The sequence below is a fragment of the Lampris incognitus genome, chromosome 10 (assembly GCF_029633865.1).
Source record: "Lampris incognitus isolate fLamInc1 chromosome 10, fLamInc1.hap2, whole genome shotgun sequence".
Taxonomy (NCBI): Eukaryota; Metazoa; Chordata; class Actinopteri; order Lampriformes; family Lampridae; genus Lampris; species Lampris incognitus.
The window spans coordinates 36613057-36632129 of record NC_079220.1 but is presented as its reverse complement, the minus strand read 5'-3'; the positions used below and the strand labels follow the sequence as shown (position 1 = coordinate 36632129).

Below are 19073 nucleotides of genomic sequence, written 5' to 3'. Positions count from 1 at the left end.
AAGACAAAGAGAGAAGGTAAGGAGGAAAACGTTTCTGTCAGTCAGCTTGGTGTTTTCAGCGCAATGGGAGATGCGCTGCTCTCCGGTGTGCCTTTATTCTATATGCCATATGACGAAGGCTGTGAGGAGAGCACAGCGCTGTGGTACTGCAGAGAGATGCAGACAGATGCAGAGAAATACAGACAGATGCAGAGAGATGCAGAGAGATACAGACAGATGCAGAGAGATGGGAGAGATGGGGGAGATGGGGGAGATGGGAGAGATGGGGGAAGGCACAATGCGCCACAAACCATAATGGTAGGAATTCATTGAGGTGGAGGATGGAACAAAAACAGAGGTATGCTCCCCGGATGGCTCCCAGCCCGGCCATTAAAATTGGCTTGGCAGGGAGGGGGCAGGGAGGGGTAGGGAGTGGCAGGGAGGGGGTTGGGAGTGGCAGGGAGGGGGTAGGGAGGGGCTATTTTAAGTGACAGTACGCGCACAGAAGTGCTGTCAGCTCTGCCAATGGTGCCCGGTCCATGGTAGAAGAGAAAAGTTTGCATCTGACCACACCCTCTTTCTCTCCTTTCCTAGTGGTTTGCGGTTTTACGTGCACGAGAGTGCATGTGTGCTGTGTGTTCATTTCTCATTCACGGCTATGGGGATTGTGTGTGTATATGATTGTGTTTAGCCTTTGTGAAGCGTGCTGGATGTCGGCCAAACACGCTTAGCGGTACTGTCAGGGCCGTTCAGTGGATTAGCTGTTCAGCCCAGCGCACGTGAGGAGTCGAGACAAGATGCTTGACATGGTATTGACCTGGGGGCATCGACCTGGGGCATCAGTTTACTTGCTGATGAAGATGTTGAACATGTTAACTACGCTTGGAAACAGCAGCAGTCGCTGTGACTTGGTGTTGTTTGTAGTAAGGTAATGTTAGTACAGAGATGTAAACATAAACTGATAAAGGAAATGGAGCCGTTTCCTGAAGCAACACAGATGAACCATCTATGATCGTCTGCAGTTGCATATAGCTACATACAAGTCTACATACAAGTCTACATGCAAGTCTCTGCCAGAGTCCAGCAGCTGTAAGAAAAGCTCCCCTCAGCTCTGTATGTGATGTGCGTGTCCTGTAATTCCATATACTCCCTCCACATCTCTGGTAGTGTCTGTGTTTCTGTCTGTGTCGTCATGTGTTATGCATGTACGTGTAGCAGCAGCACACGCTCAGGCCAGTGCTGTGGAGGACACTACTCTGCTGCAGCCGTCTGGTCCGGGCGTGAAGTCTCTCTGTTTAACATCTGGCTGAAAGCTCATCACTGCCACCATTTCATTACCGGTTCAGAAATACTGTCTGTCACCACGTTGTGAAGCCATGTGCTCAGACTGAGAGTTCATGAGACTGGCACACGTACCACAGGGACCCTGGTCATCTCCTGGCCATCTGACAATGGGAACTTCATTTGGCCCCTCAGAGCTGACCTGCCCAGAGCAGCTGGACCAAACATTTGTTGTCTGCTGTCTCGCTGACAATACATTTTCACATTTATATAAAGTGCTGTCATAGTAAAGGAGTGTTTAGAATAATATCTGCACTTCCACACACATATACATCCATACAGGCCACCACGCCTTTCCAAATAGCTTGCTTTGTGATGTAACACCTTTCTTTTTACACAGCCAACATATTCTTGTAAACTAAACTGTATACAATACCAAAGTATATTATCTTACCTGTCTCAGGGAATGGCAAGTAATATGTAGTGAGGACGCAGGGAATGCCTTCAGCATGAAGTGACCTTGGCTTCCATGCAAGCTTCCAGATGGCCAACAGCACATCTGCTTTCAAATTCACTCGAGTGACCTCTTTGTGTATGTGTGTGTGCATGTGCACATGTATAAATGCATGTGTGTGCTGGTTTTATACTTGAACACACAAAAATGGCATCCTTGTGACGGTGTTTAATTCAGTATTTAACTACATAAACTCAAAAGCAGTAACAGACTCAACGTCAACCTTCCTTGAGCAGAGAGCAACTTTCCAGTTCTTGTCGATCCTGCTCAGCACACGCCAGCTGCTCTGCAGAGGCCCAGCAGCTCTCATCACAGCAGTGCTGGGCTGAATCATCACACAGACTGGAGGCGGTCTTGTGAAGGTCTTGGTAGTGTTCCTGTAGCTGTGAGCGTCCAGCCTCTGGACCATGTTTATCTGCATCCTGCTGAACTTGTTGACGTCATACAACCTCCAGGGCCTATGACAGAAAACACCGGAATAATGTATGAGTGTGAGTGTGTGTGTGTGTGTGTGTGTGTGTGTGTGTGTGTGTGTGTGTGTGTGTGTGTGTGTGTGTGTGTGAGGGGAGCAAACAGAGAACATGGATACATGTTGAAAAAAAGGAACAAATGAGAAGAGAAAGAAGAAAGATGTGGTAGGAGGGGCACTGAAACATGGCGGAGTATGTTATCCTGATGTCTTGATTGTCACAGCCCAGCTCGTAGGCTGCGACAAAGATGGGAGACCAGACGAGTTTGCAATTTTGCCCAAGCACATTTATCAAAAAAACAAAACAAAACGATAAAGAATAAAATAAACGTGGTAGTCAGTCCTCAGCTCATGAGCAAAAAAAAAAAAATGATGAGCCTCTGCCCCTGACCAAGATCCTCCAAGACAAATAAGAACACAAAACCACAGGTGCCCCTAGTGGAGCGGAGGGGTCACCCCCCCCCCCCATAAAAATAGGTTTCCCACCTGGGAGCCAGCAGACCACAGCTACTTCAAAAATCGAAATAGTGAATAGGCATTACTTTATAGCTTAACTCCTCTTAACCATATACATGTTCTGTACTGACTGGTGCTTAAAGAGTCTCCCCCAGCCAGCCAACCAACTACACCCTGCAATCCAGCAACCCCGGCACCTGGAGAAGCATTTAAGAGTGATAAAGAGAGATAGAAGGCCAGAGGGGTTACACAGTAAACTGTACAGTACAAATGAAGAGCAAGGTGCTCTTGACAAAGCAACTGCCACAATATTTTCAGAGCCTTTAAGGTGGCAGATATCCAAACAATAAGGCTGCAAAAACAAAATCCACCGCATCAACCTACGGTTTGGGCAGCATAGAGAATGCAAAAAAGTTATTGGGTTATGGTCTGTGTAGACCATCAGAGGGACAGAACCAGAGTCAACATAGACTTCAAAATGTTGTAGTGCCCAAATAAGTGCAAGCGTCTCCTTCTCGATAACATAATAATTTAACTGAAAAGAGTTAAATTTCTTCGAGGAGAAACTCACGGAACGTTCCACACCACTGCCATCACACTGAAACAGGACAGGACCTGCTCCTACATCACTTGCATCCACATGCAGCCTGAAGTCCATGCATGGAGCTGCAAGAACAGGGGGTGAACAAAGAAAAAATGTAACATTATCAAAGGCTTGTTGACAAGAAACTGACCAAATGAAGTTTGCCTTGCTTTTATGTAAATCTGTCAAAGGAGCTACCCACAGTCGAAAAGTTTTTACAAAAACTGTGGTAGTAACCCACAAGACCCACTGGCACTGGATACTGCTCAATTGCAGTCACTTTTGCCTGTACCGGACGCACGGTCCCCTGCCCGACAACCTTAACAGGGTAGGTGACCTTAGCAAACTCACACTTTGCCAAGTTAACCGTCAGGCGTGCGTCACCCAGACGATCAAACAGCTTTCTAATACGAATCAAATGCTCTTCCCACGTATCGCTGTAGATCACAACATCGTCGAGGTACACCGCACATCCCTCCAGCCCAGCCACAACCATATTCATCAGACGCTGAAACGTCACTGGCACATTACGCAACCCAAAACTCATGACTGTATAGGAGAAAAGACCAGAAGCGGTTATGAAAGCTGAAATTTCTCTGGCTCTTTTGGACAGTGGTACTTGCCAATAACCCTTCAGTAAATCAAATTTACTGACCTACTGAGCTGAGCCGACCTGATCCACACAGCCCTCAATGCGCAACAGTGGATACGCGTCTGGTTTAGTGACCCCATTTACCCTACCATAATCTGTCCAAATTTAGGGCTTTTATCAGACTTATCAACCAGCAAACAAGGTGACGCCCAGCGAGAAGACGAAGGTTCTGCTATACCGTTCTCAAGCATATATTTTATCTCTGCGTCCATCACTTCGTTTTTCCTCCGACACCCGGTAAAAACGCTGGCGGATTGGCCTACATCAATATCCTGCTCTACCAAGTGCGTACGGCTTGGTGTATCATTAAACAAGCACGGATAGCTGTTGATAAGAGCAGACAGCTCAGCACACCTCACCTCAGACAGATGCCCAAAGAGAGACACCAGATGTTTCAGTGTTTCAGAGTTTTTTAACCGGCCATGCACAAGCTCTCGTCAGGCGGTATAACGCCGTCATGCTCCCGCACAAAGGAGGAAATAACAGAACTTGCCACCGTTGCAGCTACTGAAACTGGTTTAGCAGACCCTTTCTGCTCCCCACCACTAGAGGTTAACTGTGACGCACAGGCGTAGTAGGGTTTCAACAGGTTTACATGACAAAGTTGAGTGGGTTTCCTACGCCCTGGCATTGACAACAGGTAGTTTTGAGCTGAAACCTTGCATAACACTGAACGATCCAGTGAACTTAGCCTGAAAGGGAGAACTAACAATTGGCAACAAAGCCAGAACCTGATCACTAGGACTATACTGATTCTGCTCAGTTTTACGGTCATACGGACGCTTCATTTTCTCCTGTGAAGAGGTTAACCTTTCTTTGGCCATTTCCCCAGCCGCATACAACCGATGGCGGAAACCATTAACCTACTCTATCAAGTTATTTGGAGGCTCCAGTTGCACTACACCGTCACGCAGCAGAGTGAGCGGCCCACACACTGTATGCCCAAAAACAAGCTCATTAGGCCTTCCTGCACCACCTCCCTGGCAGCCAACAGTAACCATGGCAGCCCTTCTTCCCAGTCCTGGTTCAACTACACACAATAACCCTGCAACAGAGACTTCAGGGTCTGATGAAATCTTCCTAGAGCCCCTTGACTCTGAGCATGGCATGCTGAAGACTGATTATGTTTAACCTGCATCTGTTTCAAAACTTGAGCAAACAAGTGAGATGAAAATGTGAGCCCTGATCATTCTGTATTACCCCTGGAATCCCAAAGGTGGAAATGAACTGTGTGAGCGCTTTTACCACCGACTTAGCAGTAATGGAATGCAGCGGATATGCAGCCGGATACCTTGTGCTCTGACACATCACTGTAAGCAAATATGTGCTACCAGACTTTGAGCGAGGTAAAGGACCCACACAGTCAATAAGCAGGTGCTCAAATGGCTTTATGCTCTGGTTTGGCTTCCCAGTCAGCTGACATGTACGACATGTTCTAATATTCCTGGACACATCCCTCTTCACACGAGGCCAGAAAAAATACCGCAGAATGTAGTCATAGGTCTTACGGATCCCCAGATGCCCTGACTGATCATGAGATGTTTTCAGCACTTCATCACGAAACTTGGAAGGAACAACAATCTGAAAAACGGGATCATCAACAAAGTTTTTCCCATGTGGCACCCATTTTCTCACCAACAGGTTGTCCTGCAGCAAGTAACCACCCGCAGAACCCCTACCATCATCAACACTGAGAACTCCATCAAACAGCTGATTTAGCGAGGGATCAGCTCTCTGCTCCCCCACCAGGTCACTACGAGAAACAGACAAAAGAGAATCGGGAATAACCACACAGAATGTCCAAATCTTCTCTGCTACATCCTGCTCAGGTACAGGCTCAGGCTCCACCTCCGCATGGCGCATAGACCGTGTCACCGCACACGCTGTAAACACGTCAGGGAAACACTGAGCACTCTCATCTGGCTTCCCTGTAATATATGGTAAAGACGTTACTCGGGGAGGTGGTGGACCATCGGCCCACACACGGCTACTAGCCAGGTCGTTCCCTAAAATGATGTCCACGCCCTCAATTGGCAGTGCAGGACGGACGCCCATGGCAACCTCACCTTGGACCAAACCACGGTTAAGCACCAGCTTATGCAGTGGAACAGGCAACCCAGTTAACCCCATCCACCGCATCAAGACATAATCTCCCGTATCGGTTTCCTGAGAAAAAGGCAACACAGAGCTCACGGTGTATGAATCAAAAGCCCCAGTATCTCTCAGAATTTTTACCGGCCTGGTGACGTCACTCCCCACCAGTGACATGCAGCCGTCAGACTCGAACGCAGAGAAATCTGACTCCTCCAATTTACAACTTGCCTCAGCTCTCATCCGGTGGCAAGGAGAAATTACAGGACTGATATGCTGCACAGAAACAGCACACGCAGCAGACTTCCCCGGCGCTCCACTATTCCCAAGTCTAGGACAGTCAGCTTTCCAATGTCCCATGCCTTTGCAAAATTGCAAATTTTGGTTGCGTCAACATATCTGGCCCCGTGTAGCCCGTTCTGGCCTACTCAGGCGAGGACTAATTCTTTCCTCCCACTTACCTGCTACACGAAACCTGCTGCCATCATCACGACCATGATGCTCACAATCACCTCTGTGCGTCAGCTCATACTCATCTGTCAGCTTAGCTGCCTCCGCAGCATTCTGCACCCTATGTCCGCTGATATACACTCACTGGCCACTTTATTAGGTACACCTTGCTAGTACCGGGTTGGACCCCCTTATGCCTTCAGAACTGCCTTAATCCTTCGTGGCATAGATTCAACAAGGTACTGGAAACATTCCTCAGAGAGTTTGGTCCATATTGACATGATAGCATCACGCAGTTGCTGCAGATTTGTCGGCTGCACATCCATGATGCGAATCTCCCGGTCCACCACATCCCAAAGGTGCTCTATTGGATTGAGATCTGGTGACTGTGGAGGCCATTTGAGTACAGTGAACTCATTGTCATGTTCAAGAAACCGGTCTGAGATGATTCGAGCTTTATGACATGGCGCGTTATCCTGCTGGAAGTAGCCATCAGAAGATGGGAACACTGTGGTCATAAAGGGATGGACATGGTCAGCAACAATACTCAGGTAGGCTGTGGCGTTGACACAATGCTCAATTGGTACTAAGGGGCCCAAAGTGTGCCAAGAAAATATCCCCCACACCATTACACCACCAGCAGCAGCCTGAACCGTTGATACAAGGCAGGATGGATCCATGCTTTCATGTTGTTGACGCCAAATTCTGACCCTACCATCCGAATGTCACAGCAGAAATCGAGACTCATCAGACTAGGCAACGTTTTTCCAATCTTCTATTGTCCAATTTTGGTGAGCCTGTGCGAATTGTAGCCTCAGTTTCCTGTTCTTAGCTGACAGGAGTGGCACCCGGTGTGGTCTTCTGCTGCTGTAGCCCATCTGCCTCAAGGTTCGACGTGTTGTGCGTTCAGAGATGCTCTTCTGCATACCTCGGTTGTAATGAGTGGTTATTTGAGTTACTGTTGCCTTTCTATCAGCTCGAACCAGTCTGGCCATTCTCCTCTGACCTCTGGCATCAACAAGGCATTTTCACCCACAGAACTGCCGCTCACTGGATATTTTCTCTTTTTCGGACCATTCTCTGTAAACCCTAGAGATGGTTGTGCGTGAAAATCCCAGTAGATCAGCAGTTTCTGAAATACTCAGACCAGCCCGTTGGCACCAACAACCATGCCACGTTCAAAGTCACTTAAATCACCTTTCTTCCCCATTCTGATGCTCGGTTTGAACTGCAGCAGATCGTCTTGACCATGTCTACATGCCTAAATGCATTGAGTTGCTGCCATGTGATTGGCTGATTAGAAATTTGCGTTATCGAGCAGTTGGACAGGTGTGCCTAATAAAGTGGCCGGTGAGTGTATATACGGCAGTGTGCCTCAGAACAGAATTTTTGAACTGCTCCAGAACGACCAAATCACAAAAAGCATCATAAGTATCAACATTCAAAGCTGCACTAAAATGAGTAACCAGCTCCCTGACCAACTCAACATGCGTCTGCTCCCCAGACTTCTCCCATGCCCGAAACCTCTGGCGGTATGCCTCACGCACCAACTCGTCAGCCCTCAACACTGCAGCCTTGACTGTTGCATAAACTTTACTGTCAGCCACAGTGAGAGCAGAATAATCCGCCTGCGCTTTACCCGTTAGCACACACTGCAAAAGTAGTGTGCGGTCAGTCTGACCACTCTACTCTCGGCTACTCTCTATCCTCCGCTCCTCCCTCTCAAGTCTTTTAATTTCCACTGCAGCCTCCCTCGTCAACCTCTCGACAGCCAGTTTCTCCCTCTCAGTTTGAGCAGCACGCTCTCTCTCGGTCTCTCTCAGTAACAGAAGCAGCTCTTTCCTCTGCTCGAAAGCTAAACCTGCCTCACCAGGCCCAGGCGCAGTGAAAGTTCCCAGCCCAGGACCAGCAGCACACAACTTGGGTGTAACGACTCCCAGTTCAGTCAAGTTAGCTTTAATAAGAGCTTTAACGGTCTCCTTCATTCTCTTATTACCGACTTCCAGTTTAAAATGCTCGGCGATTTTCAACAACTGATCCCGCGAACAGTGCTCCAAAAAACAACTCTCAAAAAATCCTCCACACTAGCCATGACTTAAACACAATTTACCTGCCCAAACCACGCCAAAACTGCCCATGTAAAACAAAACAAACAAACCAAAAAAACAAGTTACAAATCCTACCTGTAGCACACTGAGCTCACACAGCCCCAACGCACAACCCAAAAACATCACCGCAGCACCGTCCCTCTTAACAGCCTATCCAGAGTCTAACTAAGCTACCCCCTCGTCTTCGGGTGCTACTTGTGGTGGGTACTTACGCACTTAAACCCAAAAGCCCGGTGATGCAACCATATAATGGCGACCCACCTGCAGCTTTGGACGTGCCCCCGAGACAACTGCTCCAACCACGTTCTCACCACACTAACAACCCCCCAAACGAATTCCAAAGGGAACCCGCTCTTAAGCCTAACCAGGGACAGAACAACGGCAATTTACTACGGCGTGCACAGGACCGACACAACCCAACGCCACAAAAACACCAGCATAACCAGCGTGGCGACACAACCCCCCCCCCCCAGAACAAATCAGCGGCTCCTTACCCAGTATAGCTGCTTACATTAACTCAGAACAACAAACTACCACTTACCACTCGCCAATGTCTCCCAACAGCAGACTGCGCAACTCATTCTCAAAACGAGGCGCCCAGCTTACAGCGCTACAGCTGACCTGACATCACGCCAACACGGGATCAACACAGGACGAGCCCCCATGTCACAGCCCGGCTCGTAGGCTGCGACAAAGATGGGAGACCAGACGAGTTTGCAATTTTGCCCAAGCACATTTATTAAAAAAGGAAAAAATGATAAAGAACAATGAAATAAACGTGGTAGTCAGTCCTCAGCTCATGAGCAAAAAAAAAATGGCGAGCATCCGCCCCTGACCAAGATCCTGCAAGACAAAAAAGAACACATAATCACGGGCGCTCCTAGTGGAGCGGAGGAGTCGTCACACGAGGCATTCTCAATAATTCATATGAATGATTCAACTTTTCTGGCATATGCTGTCATTAGTTTGTGTGATCCCATGGTTGTTGTTAGTTTGTGTGAAAATGTAGTGTTGTGTGCAGGTGACTTTAAAATATAAGCATTGTTCCTCATTAGTATAGTGGTGAGTATCCCCGCCTGTCATGCCGCCTGTCAATTCCCAAACGGGGATACTCTGTTTTTGGTGGTGCTAACTACAGGGCATGGTGTCCCATTGGTTAGCACTGTTGCCTCACAGCAAGAAGGTCCTGGCTTCGAACCCCAGGCCATCCCAGACCCTTTCTGTGTGGAGTTTGCATGTTCTCCCCATGTCTGCGTGGGTTTCCTCCCACCATCAAAAAGACATGCATGTTAGGGTTAATACTCCTGTCTGTGCCCCTGAGCAAGGCAATGGAAATAAGAACTGGAGTTGGTCCCCGGGTGCTGCAGCTGCTCGCTGCTCCTAACAATAGGATGGTTATATGCAGAGAACACATTCATTGTAACATGTGCAATGACAAAATAAAGTGGCTTTCTTTTCGTTTTCATTTGTTTACATACAAGTGCACACATATGTCATGTGTTGTCTTGGTTCAGGATGCCCTCCATAGTGATGTCGGAGTGTTGTCTTGTACTGTAGTGTTGTATTGTATTGTAGTGTTGTGTTGTAGTGCTGTGTTGTGTTGCATTGTAGTATTGTATTGTAGTGTTGCATTGTATTGTAATGTTGTATTCTACTGTTGCATTGTAGTGTTGTGTTGCATTGTGGTATTGTAATGTAGTGATGTATTGTGGTGTTGTATTGTGTTGTATACAACACTACAATACAACACAACAGAACAATATTGCATTGTATTGTTGTGTTGTGTTGTATTGTATTGTAGTGTTATATTGTGTTGTAGTGTTGGCTGAAGCATCAGACTGACAGTGATCTGCATGTCAGTTAATGTGTCTGGCTTAACGGTTGCTTGTGGAGGCTGTTGTGTGACCAGTTGACTTCAGGGCATTTTGTGTGACATCAGTTCGCATGATCTGCAGCTAAGCTCTTAACTAGATTTGAAGCGAAAACATGAGTTTTACTGGTACAGATGATAAATGGGATGTTCATTTCTATTTTTGGATCAGTGACGTCAGTGTTTTGATGATCAAATGTGTTTTCTCTTGTGGTGACACCGTACATGAGACAACTGGGAATTTGATGTGCGTCTGTATTTCACCAAGCTGTCTTATTGAGAGACTGTATAGTCCATATATAGATATATATACTACTACTACTACTACTTTCGGCTGCTCTCGTTAGGAATCGCCACAGCGGATGATCCGTTTCCATTTCTTCCTGTCCTCTGCATCTTCCTCTGTCACACCAGCCACCTGCATGTCTTCCCTCACCACATCCATGAACCTCCTCTTCGGCCTTCCTCTTTTCCTCTTCCCTGGCAGCTCCATATTCAGCATCCTTCTCCCAATATACCCAGCATCTCTCCTCCATACATGTCCAAGCTATCTCAATCTTGCCTCTCTTGCTTTGTCTCCAAACCATCCAATTTGAGCGGTCCCTCTAATATAATCATTCCTAATCCTGTCCTTTGTCACTCCCAGTGAAAATCTTAGCATCTTCAACTCTGCCACCTCCAGCTCCGCCTCCTGTCTTTTCATCAGTGCCACTGTCTCCAAACCATATAACATAGCTGGTCTCACAATGATCTTGTAAACCTTTACTTTGACTCTTGCTGGTACCCTTCTGTCGCAAATCACTGCTGACACTCTTCTCCACCCTGCCTGCACTCTCTTTTTCACCTCTCTCCTGCACTCCCTGTTACTTTGAACAGTTGACTCCAAGTATTTAAACTCATATTCCTTCATCACCTCTACTCCTTGCATCCTCACCACACTGTCCTCCCTCTCATTCATGCGGTATTCCATCTTGCTCCTACTGACTTTCATTCCTCTTCTCTCCAGTGCATACCTCCACCTCTCCAGGCTCTCCTCAACCCACACCCTACTCTTGCTACAGATCACAATGTCATCCACAAACATCATCGTCCACAGAGACTCCTGACTGATCTTGTCCGTCAACTTGTCCACCACCATTGCAAACAAGAAAGGGCTCAGAGCCGATCCTTGATGTAATCCCACCTCCACCTTGAACCCTTCTGTCATTCCAATCGCACACCTCACCGTTGTCACACTTCCCTCATATACATATCCTGCACCACTACATACTTCTCCGCAACTCCCAACTTCTTCATATAATACCACACCTCCTCTCTCGGCACCCTGTCTCTAAATCCACAAAGATACAATGTAACTCCTTCTGGCCTTTGTCATTCATAGTGATAATACACATTAATTAAAAACAAAAAACAAAAACAAAAAAAAAAACAAAAACAGGAGTTTTCTATTACAGAGTCAAGTCAATTTTGTTTGTGTAGCCCAAAATCACAAATTATAAATTTGCCTCAGGGAGCTTTCCAGCAACACAACATCCTGCCCTTAGACCCTCACATCGGATAAGGAACAACTTGCTAAAAAAAAAAACCTTTAACAGGGAGAAAAAATAAGAAGAAACCTCAGGGAGAGCAGCAGGGGGGGGGTGTTCTCTCTGAGGACGGACAATGTGCAAAGGATGTTGTGTTTACACAATTTACAGAAGACAACACTGAAAGTGGATAACATAAATATAATGGAATTATAAAATGTATGAAGAATATGATGAGGAGGACGCCAAGCAGTGTCCAGACACCACTGGAACGGCCCAGGACCCGAGCCACATGACCATGATCACCATGTAGACCTGACAGGAGGACAGACTACACATGCATACAAGGGAGAGTGATATCACACCATTCACACACACGGGAGAAGAGACAGGGAAAAAATATTCACACAGGCATGAGAGAAGGATAGACATCATTCAGAGAGAGAGAGAAAGATGTGAGAGGGAACAGGTGCAATAATCAATCTATACTCTATAATCTTGTCAGCTGGACAGTGCTTGGTAAATTTATTGGGGCAGAAATAATCCACCATGCTGTACAGGTCATAAAGTACTCAATTTAAAGGCAATTAATTGTAGGTTAAGACAAAAAGATGCGTTTTAAGTTTAGATTTACAGGACTCAACAGACTGTGATTGTCTGACTAGAGCAGGCAGGTTATTCCAAAAGAACGGGGCCCGATAGAAAAGGTCCTGCCACCAACTGACTTCTTTTTAACTTTGGGTACACACAGGAGCCCTGTATTTTGAGAGCAGAGAGCTCGGGATGGAATGTATAGTTTAAGAAGATCAGACAGGTGAGGTGGGGCAAGCCATTTTAAGATTTTATAAGTCAGCAGAAGCACCTTGAAGTCTGATCTAACATGGATAAGAAGCCAATGAGGGGAGGCAAGGATTAGTGTAATATGGTCAAATGTTCTTGTTTTAGTTAGGATTCTAGCTGCAGCATGTTAAACCATCAGAAGATTTTAGTACTAGCATGTGGCAGACCTGAAAACAGAATGTTACAGTAAGCAAGTCTAGTTGAAACAAATGCATGTATTAGAGTCTCTGCGTCAGCCATGGACAGGAAAAAACATTTTTTGCTATATTACATGAGTTAAAAAAGGCAGTCTTGGTGATTTCTTTAATGTGCTTATCAAAGCAAAGGCTGGGATCAAACATACACCAATATTTTTGGCTGCCACACTTTGTGAAATCACGAAGTTGTCGAGTGTTACTGTTACTTGATCAAACAGGTGTCTGTGTCTCACAAGGTCAACAAACAACATCTCAGTTTTATCTGAGTTTAAAAGTAGGAATTTTAGTGACATCCAATTTTTCACAGCAGCCAAGCAGGCCTCTAAATTATTAATTTGAGTACGATCATCAGCTCCTATAGGCACATACAGTATCCTGGTCATATCAATGTTAATTTATTCCTTGACTGTGCATCATTTTGGCAAGAGGTTAAATATAAATAGAGAAAAGTAGAAGGCCAAGAACTGATCCCTGAGGTGTGCCATATTTAACATCAGAAAGTGTTGATGTACTATTATTATAGCAGACACACTATATTCTTACAGATAAGTAGGACTTAAGCCAAGAGAACTAGGCCAGAGACACAAAAATTACGATTTATTTTGTCTAATAGTATATAGTGATCAATGGTGTCAAAGATTGCACTTAGGTCCGGTAGTAGAAGCAGAGGTGGAATTATAGGCCATAGAAAGTAGATGATTATTTACCATTCTGGTTAGAGCCATTTGGTAACTAGTAACTAAAACTGTCAGACTGTGGGAGTGCAGGAATGAGGAGACGGAGAGATTGAGTCGAGTCAATTCCGTTTACTCTCCATACAAAACAACACCGACACAGCACAATCTCTCGTGACAACCAGCTAACCGCTAGGCTGCTGCAAACATGGCTCCCCCAGAAAACCTAAGCAGTGCCTACGTCAGCACTCTGAATGTCTGCCTTAAAGTAGCAGAAGCCCCTGGTGAATCTACCTTCAAATGTGTATCACCACAAGACGAATGAAGTAAAGTAAAAACTAAAATATTTGCCTCTGAGATGTAGTGGAGTAGAAGTATAAAGTTGCATAACTTCAGTACAGTACTTAGTTACATTACGCCACTGGTGGTTAGTCATGTTGACTGTGTTAAGTCATTGTGTCTATTTCCTAGAAATAAACTCTCCTCTCAGATTTACAAGAGCTGGACAAGTTTTTAGTATCTTGTCTATTTTAGGGACCAAATTAATAGGCACAGTTTGTGAGAGGATCTTGTACACCTTAAGACGCCTTATTGCTCGTTCAATGTGAATGCAAACATTTGCAGTTGTGGCGTGACTTTCACTCATCACTTTTGTTTCTAAAACCATCGTCAACAGTTATTTGTAATAAAATGGGAATTCATCATCAAGTGAGCTTCAATTAGCTGTTAAATCCCATTGCCCTAGCCTGTTGCCTCAGACAGACTAATGCCAGCCTCTAGGAAGTCATCAGGGCCAAGTGGACCTGGCGTGACAGGGCCTTTTCAGTTGCTGCCCCATCAAAGCTGCCCAACTGTCTGCATTCAAAAAGGCCCTAAAACTCATCTCTTCAGACTAGCCTTGCCCAGCTAACGTCCATCCTCTCCCCACCCAATGTTTTTATTGTCTATCTTATTACCAGTTATTATCTTTATTGTTATACAGCTAAGGATTAAAAGTAGCATTACATATGTTAAAATGCATTACATTTGAACTGGCCTGACTCATTTAAAACTGGTTTACAGTAGGTTCCTGTTCTGCAGCACATAAAGGACTGAAGCGCATTACAATACAAAATAAGATTGTCTCGTGTTGTGTCTTGTAAATAGAGCAGTACGTGTTAGAGTGGAGCTGTTGTTTTGCATCCGAAAGTAAAATTTAATGGCAAGAATATTCGTGTAGTTCTGAAAAGTCAGGACATTAGAAAAATGAAAATGCAACGCAGTGGTGAGTCCAAGGGGGAAGGTTGCCAGGGATTTTATGAGCTTTATTGTAAGGTCTTGCTGTTGGTTCAATGTTTCCTCTGTGGTGAGGAACCAGACTGGGAAATAGTAGGACATTGTTGAAAGAATGATTGCATGTAGATGTGGTTTTAACAAGTGAGATGTGATACTCCAATATATTTGTAGGTTTTTGTGATGGATAGTGTTTGATTCACAAAATAAATGGGGTCAGACATAGACAGAGATTTCCTAGGGGAATGGAAATACATACATTGTTTTCTTGACATTGATATATGACTCCAATGACATGACTTTTGTACATGTTCAGTAAATAGTAGTAATGCAGACATGGTTGATCATGTAGAACAGAAACCATACTGGAAGTAACTGAGGAGGTTTATTGCTTTCTTTCAAGATGGTTGTTTAACTGGTTAGAAATATTTTTTTACAATAATTAGATAGTGCTCGGAGAATGGATATTGGCCTGTAATCCGGAACAAGAGTTGACCCTTGACCCTTTACCAGCAAAACTTTTTTAAAGACCTCTGGCCTTCTCTGGAATCTACAATACTAGACTTTGTTAATTTATCACTTACTAACGGCACTGTTCCCAGCAGTTTTAAGACAGCTGAGGTCAAACCTCTACTTCAAAAAATGCTCCTCAAGCCATAGTCTCTTAATAACTATTGATCAGTCTCTAATCTTCCATTCTTTTCTAAAGTACTAGAGAGAGTTGTGTATCAACAACTTTTGACCCATATAGAAAAAAACTATCTATATGAATTGGCTTTTCAATTGGCTTTCAGGACCTGTCACTCCACTGAAACTGCTCTGACCAGAGTGTTGAATCATCTTCTACCTGAAGTGTTCAATGATCTTCTACTCTGATTCCACCTCTGTGCTTCTACTACTGGACCTCAGTGAAGCCTTTAACACCATTGATCACCATATACTGTTAGACATAATACATTGAAATTTCGGTGTCTCTGGTTTAGCTCTGTGATGGTCTGGTGGCATGTCCAGGGTGTCTCCCTGCCTGCCACCCAGTGACTGCTGGGATAGGCTCCAGCATCCCTGCGACCCTGGTGGCAGTTTGGATAATGGATGGATGGTTTAGCTCTATCTTGGCTTAAATCCTACTTATCTGAAATCAAAGAAAATTGAATCAGTTAATCTGGACCCAACGTTTATTGAGAGAAACGTTCCATCACTCATGTATTGATCTCTTCAGTCTCAACTGACTGCAGGCTGCAGGTATCCCCACCCGTATCCCCTATCACCACACATTCATAAGGGTGGGGATACCTGCAGTCAGTTAAGACTGAAGAGATCACTTAGATGAGTGATTATATGTGTCACTCAATAACCATTATGTCCAGATGAACTGACATAACTTTCCTTAATTTTTTTACCTGAACTATAAATAAGACATACTTGCATGGAAGAACACATTGAGTCTGCTATAATAATATTACAACGAATTCTCTGATGTTAAATATGGCATACCTCAGGGTTCGGTTCTTGGCCCTCTACTTTTCTCTCTTTATATTTCACCTCTTAGCCAAAATGTATGCAGTCCCGGAATAAATTTCCATTGCTATGTGGATGATACTCCGCTGTGTGTGCCTATAAGGGCTGATGATTGTACTCAAATGATTAATTTAGAGGCCTGCTTGGCTGTTGTGAAAAATTGAATGTCACTAAATTTCCTGCTTTTAACTTCGGATAATACCGAGATGCTGGTCATTGGCCCTGCTAGACAAAAACACCAATTAGATCAAATAAGGTATGGCAGCCAATAAAGTATGGCAGCCAAAAATCTTGGTGTTACATTGATTTCAGCCTTTCCTTTGATAAGCATATTAAAGAACTCAACAAGAGTGCCTTTTTTCCACTTACGTAACAAAATTCTGTCTTCCCTGTCCATGGCTGATGCAGGGACTCTAATACATGTATTTGTTTCATCCAGACTTGATTACTGTAATGTTCTGTCTTCAGGTCTGCCACATTACAGTACTAAAAATCTTCAGACAGTTCAAATCCTGCAGCTAGAATCCTAACTAAAACTAGACAATTTGAGTAAATTACACGAATTCTTGCCTCCCTTCATTGGCTTCCTAGCAATGTTACATCAGACTTCAAGGTGCTTCTGCTGACTGATAAAGTCGTAAATGGGCTTACCTCATCTTATCTGTCTGATCTCCTTAAACCGTAGATTCTATCTCGAGCTCTCTGTTCTCAAAATACAGGGCTCCTGTGAGTATGCAAAGATAAAAAGAAGCTGGTGGCAGGGCCTTTTCCTATCCGGCTCTGTTCTTGTGGCATAACCTGCCTCCTGCCGTCAGACAATCGGAGTGTGTTGAGTCCTTTAAATCCAAACTTCAACTCATCTTTGTTTTTCTCTCGCTCTCTCCCCAATTATATTGGCCATTTACCCCACTCTTCCGAGTCGTCCTGGTCACTGCTGCACCTCCTCTGCCGGTTCGGGGAGGGCTGCAAACTACCACATGCCTCCTCCAATGAAGTCGCCACCTGCTTCTTTTCACCTGACAGTGAGGAGTTTCGCCAGGGGGATGAAGTGCATGGAAGGCTCACGCTATTCCCCCAGCCCCCCCCCCGAACAGGCGCCCCGACTGGCCAGAGGAGGCGCTAGTACAGTGACCAGGACACATACCCACATCCGTTTTACCACCCACAGACATGGCTGTTTGAAACCGGTGATCCCTGTGTTGGTAGGCAACAGAATAGACTGCTAAACCACCTGGATGAGAAAAAGGGGGAAAATAAAATAAATGAATCAACAACTCATCTTTTTGCCTTAACCTGCAATTAGTTGCCTTTAAAATTGAATACTTTCCAACCTGTACTGCATGGTGGGTCAGTTTCTGTCTCAATAAATTTACAAACTGTTCTGTCAACGAGATAATAGAGTATAGATCATTGACTATTGCAAACTGTTCTCTCAAGTCTTATGTCTCTCTCTGAATGATGTCTTCTCGTTTCTCATCTCCTGTTTGTGTGAATGGGGTGATGTGAATCTCCCCTGTGCGCATCTGTCCTCCTCCCAGTTCTCCATGGTGATAGTGGTCATCACCTGGACACTGCTTGGCATGTAGAGAAAATAATAGATTAGCATAAGATAAGTTTGATTTGTTCGCTGTGTGCAAACGTGTGTGTGTATATATATATATATATATATATATATATATATATATATATATATATATATATATATATATATGTGTGTGTGTGTGTGTGTGTGTGTGTGTGTGTGTGTGTGTGTGTGTAAATGTAATAAATCCATATCCTCTTTCAATGTTATATGCTTCTGTCATACTGATGTGTGGTATCTGGACACTGCCTGGCATCCTCCTCATCATATTCTTTGTATATTCTATAATTCCATGATAATTCTGCTTATCCTCTTTTAATGTTGCATTCTGTAAATTGTGTAAACACAACATCCATTGCACGTTGTCTGTCTTGGGAGAGAGATCCCTCCTCTGTTGCTCTCCGTGAGGTTTCTCCCTTTTTTTTCTTCTCCCTGTTAAAGGTTTTTTAGGGAGTTGTCCCTTATCCAATGCGAGGGTGTAAGGACAGGATGCTGTGTTGCTGTATAGCCCCCTGAGGCAAATTTTGAATTTGGGATAATGGGCTATACAAATGAAATTGACTTGACTAGCATAATGGCATGCACTGACTTAAATATATACACAATAAGGGCTCATACATAGATATGCACACACACACACACACACACACACACACACACACACACACACACACACACACAAATAAATGTGTAGTCAAGGGTGATCATATATAAGCATAAATTAGTGGTTCACTATGACTGTCTGTACATCTGTCATATACAATACACTCTACTCCACCTTCACACAACGACAACATAAAATCAAGCACATCTTTGACTTTGGATTCACAGACACGGAGGACATGTTCATCAGTCAGAGTGTGAGGATATGGGCATAGTTTTCATTATTTGTCCTATTCTCTCCTCCAGGAATCTCCTCCTCACTGACCCATGAGAGAAACCATGCCGGTCCTAACAGCGGGTGCGGGTGAGATGAATTAGTATTCATATGCTAAGAGATTTTACTTGATG

At 44.7% G+C, this 19073-nt stretch overlaps 1 protein-coding gene across 1 annotated transcript in view; it reads left to right on the top strand.

Annotated features, from left to right (window-relative positions):
- The first annotated feature begins 18992 nt into the window (after positions 1-18992).
- mpp3a (MAGUK p55 scaffold protein 3a) overlaps positions 18993-19073 on the top strand; it is an 87529-nt gene continuing 87448 nt past the window's right edge. Inside the window, exon 1 of the mRNA XM_056288112.1 lies at positions 18993-19029. Coding sequence (XP_056144087.1) covers positions 18993-19029 — 37 coding nt within the window. The remainder of the gene's footprint in view (positions 19030-19073) is intronic.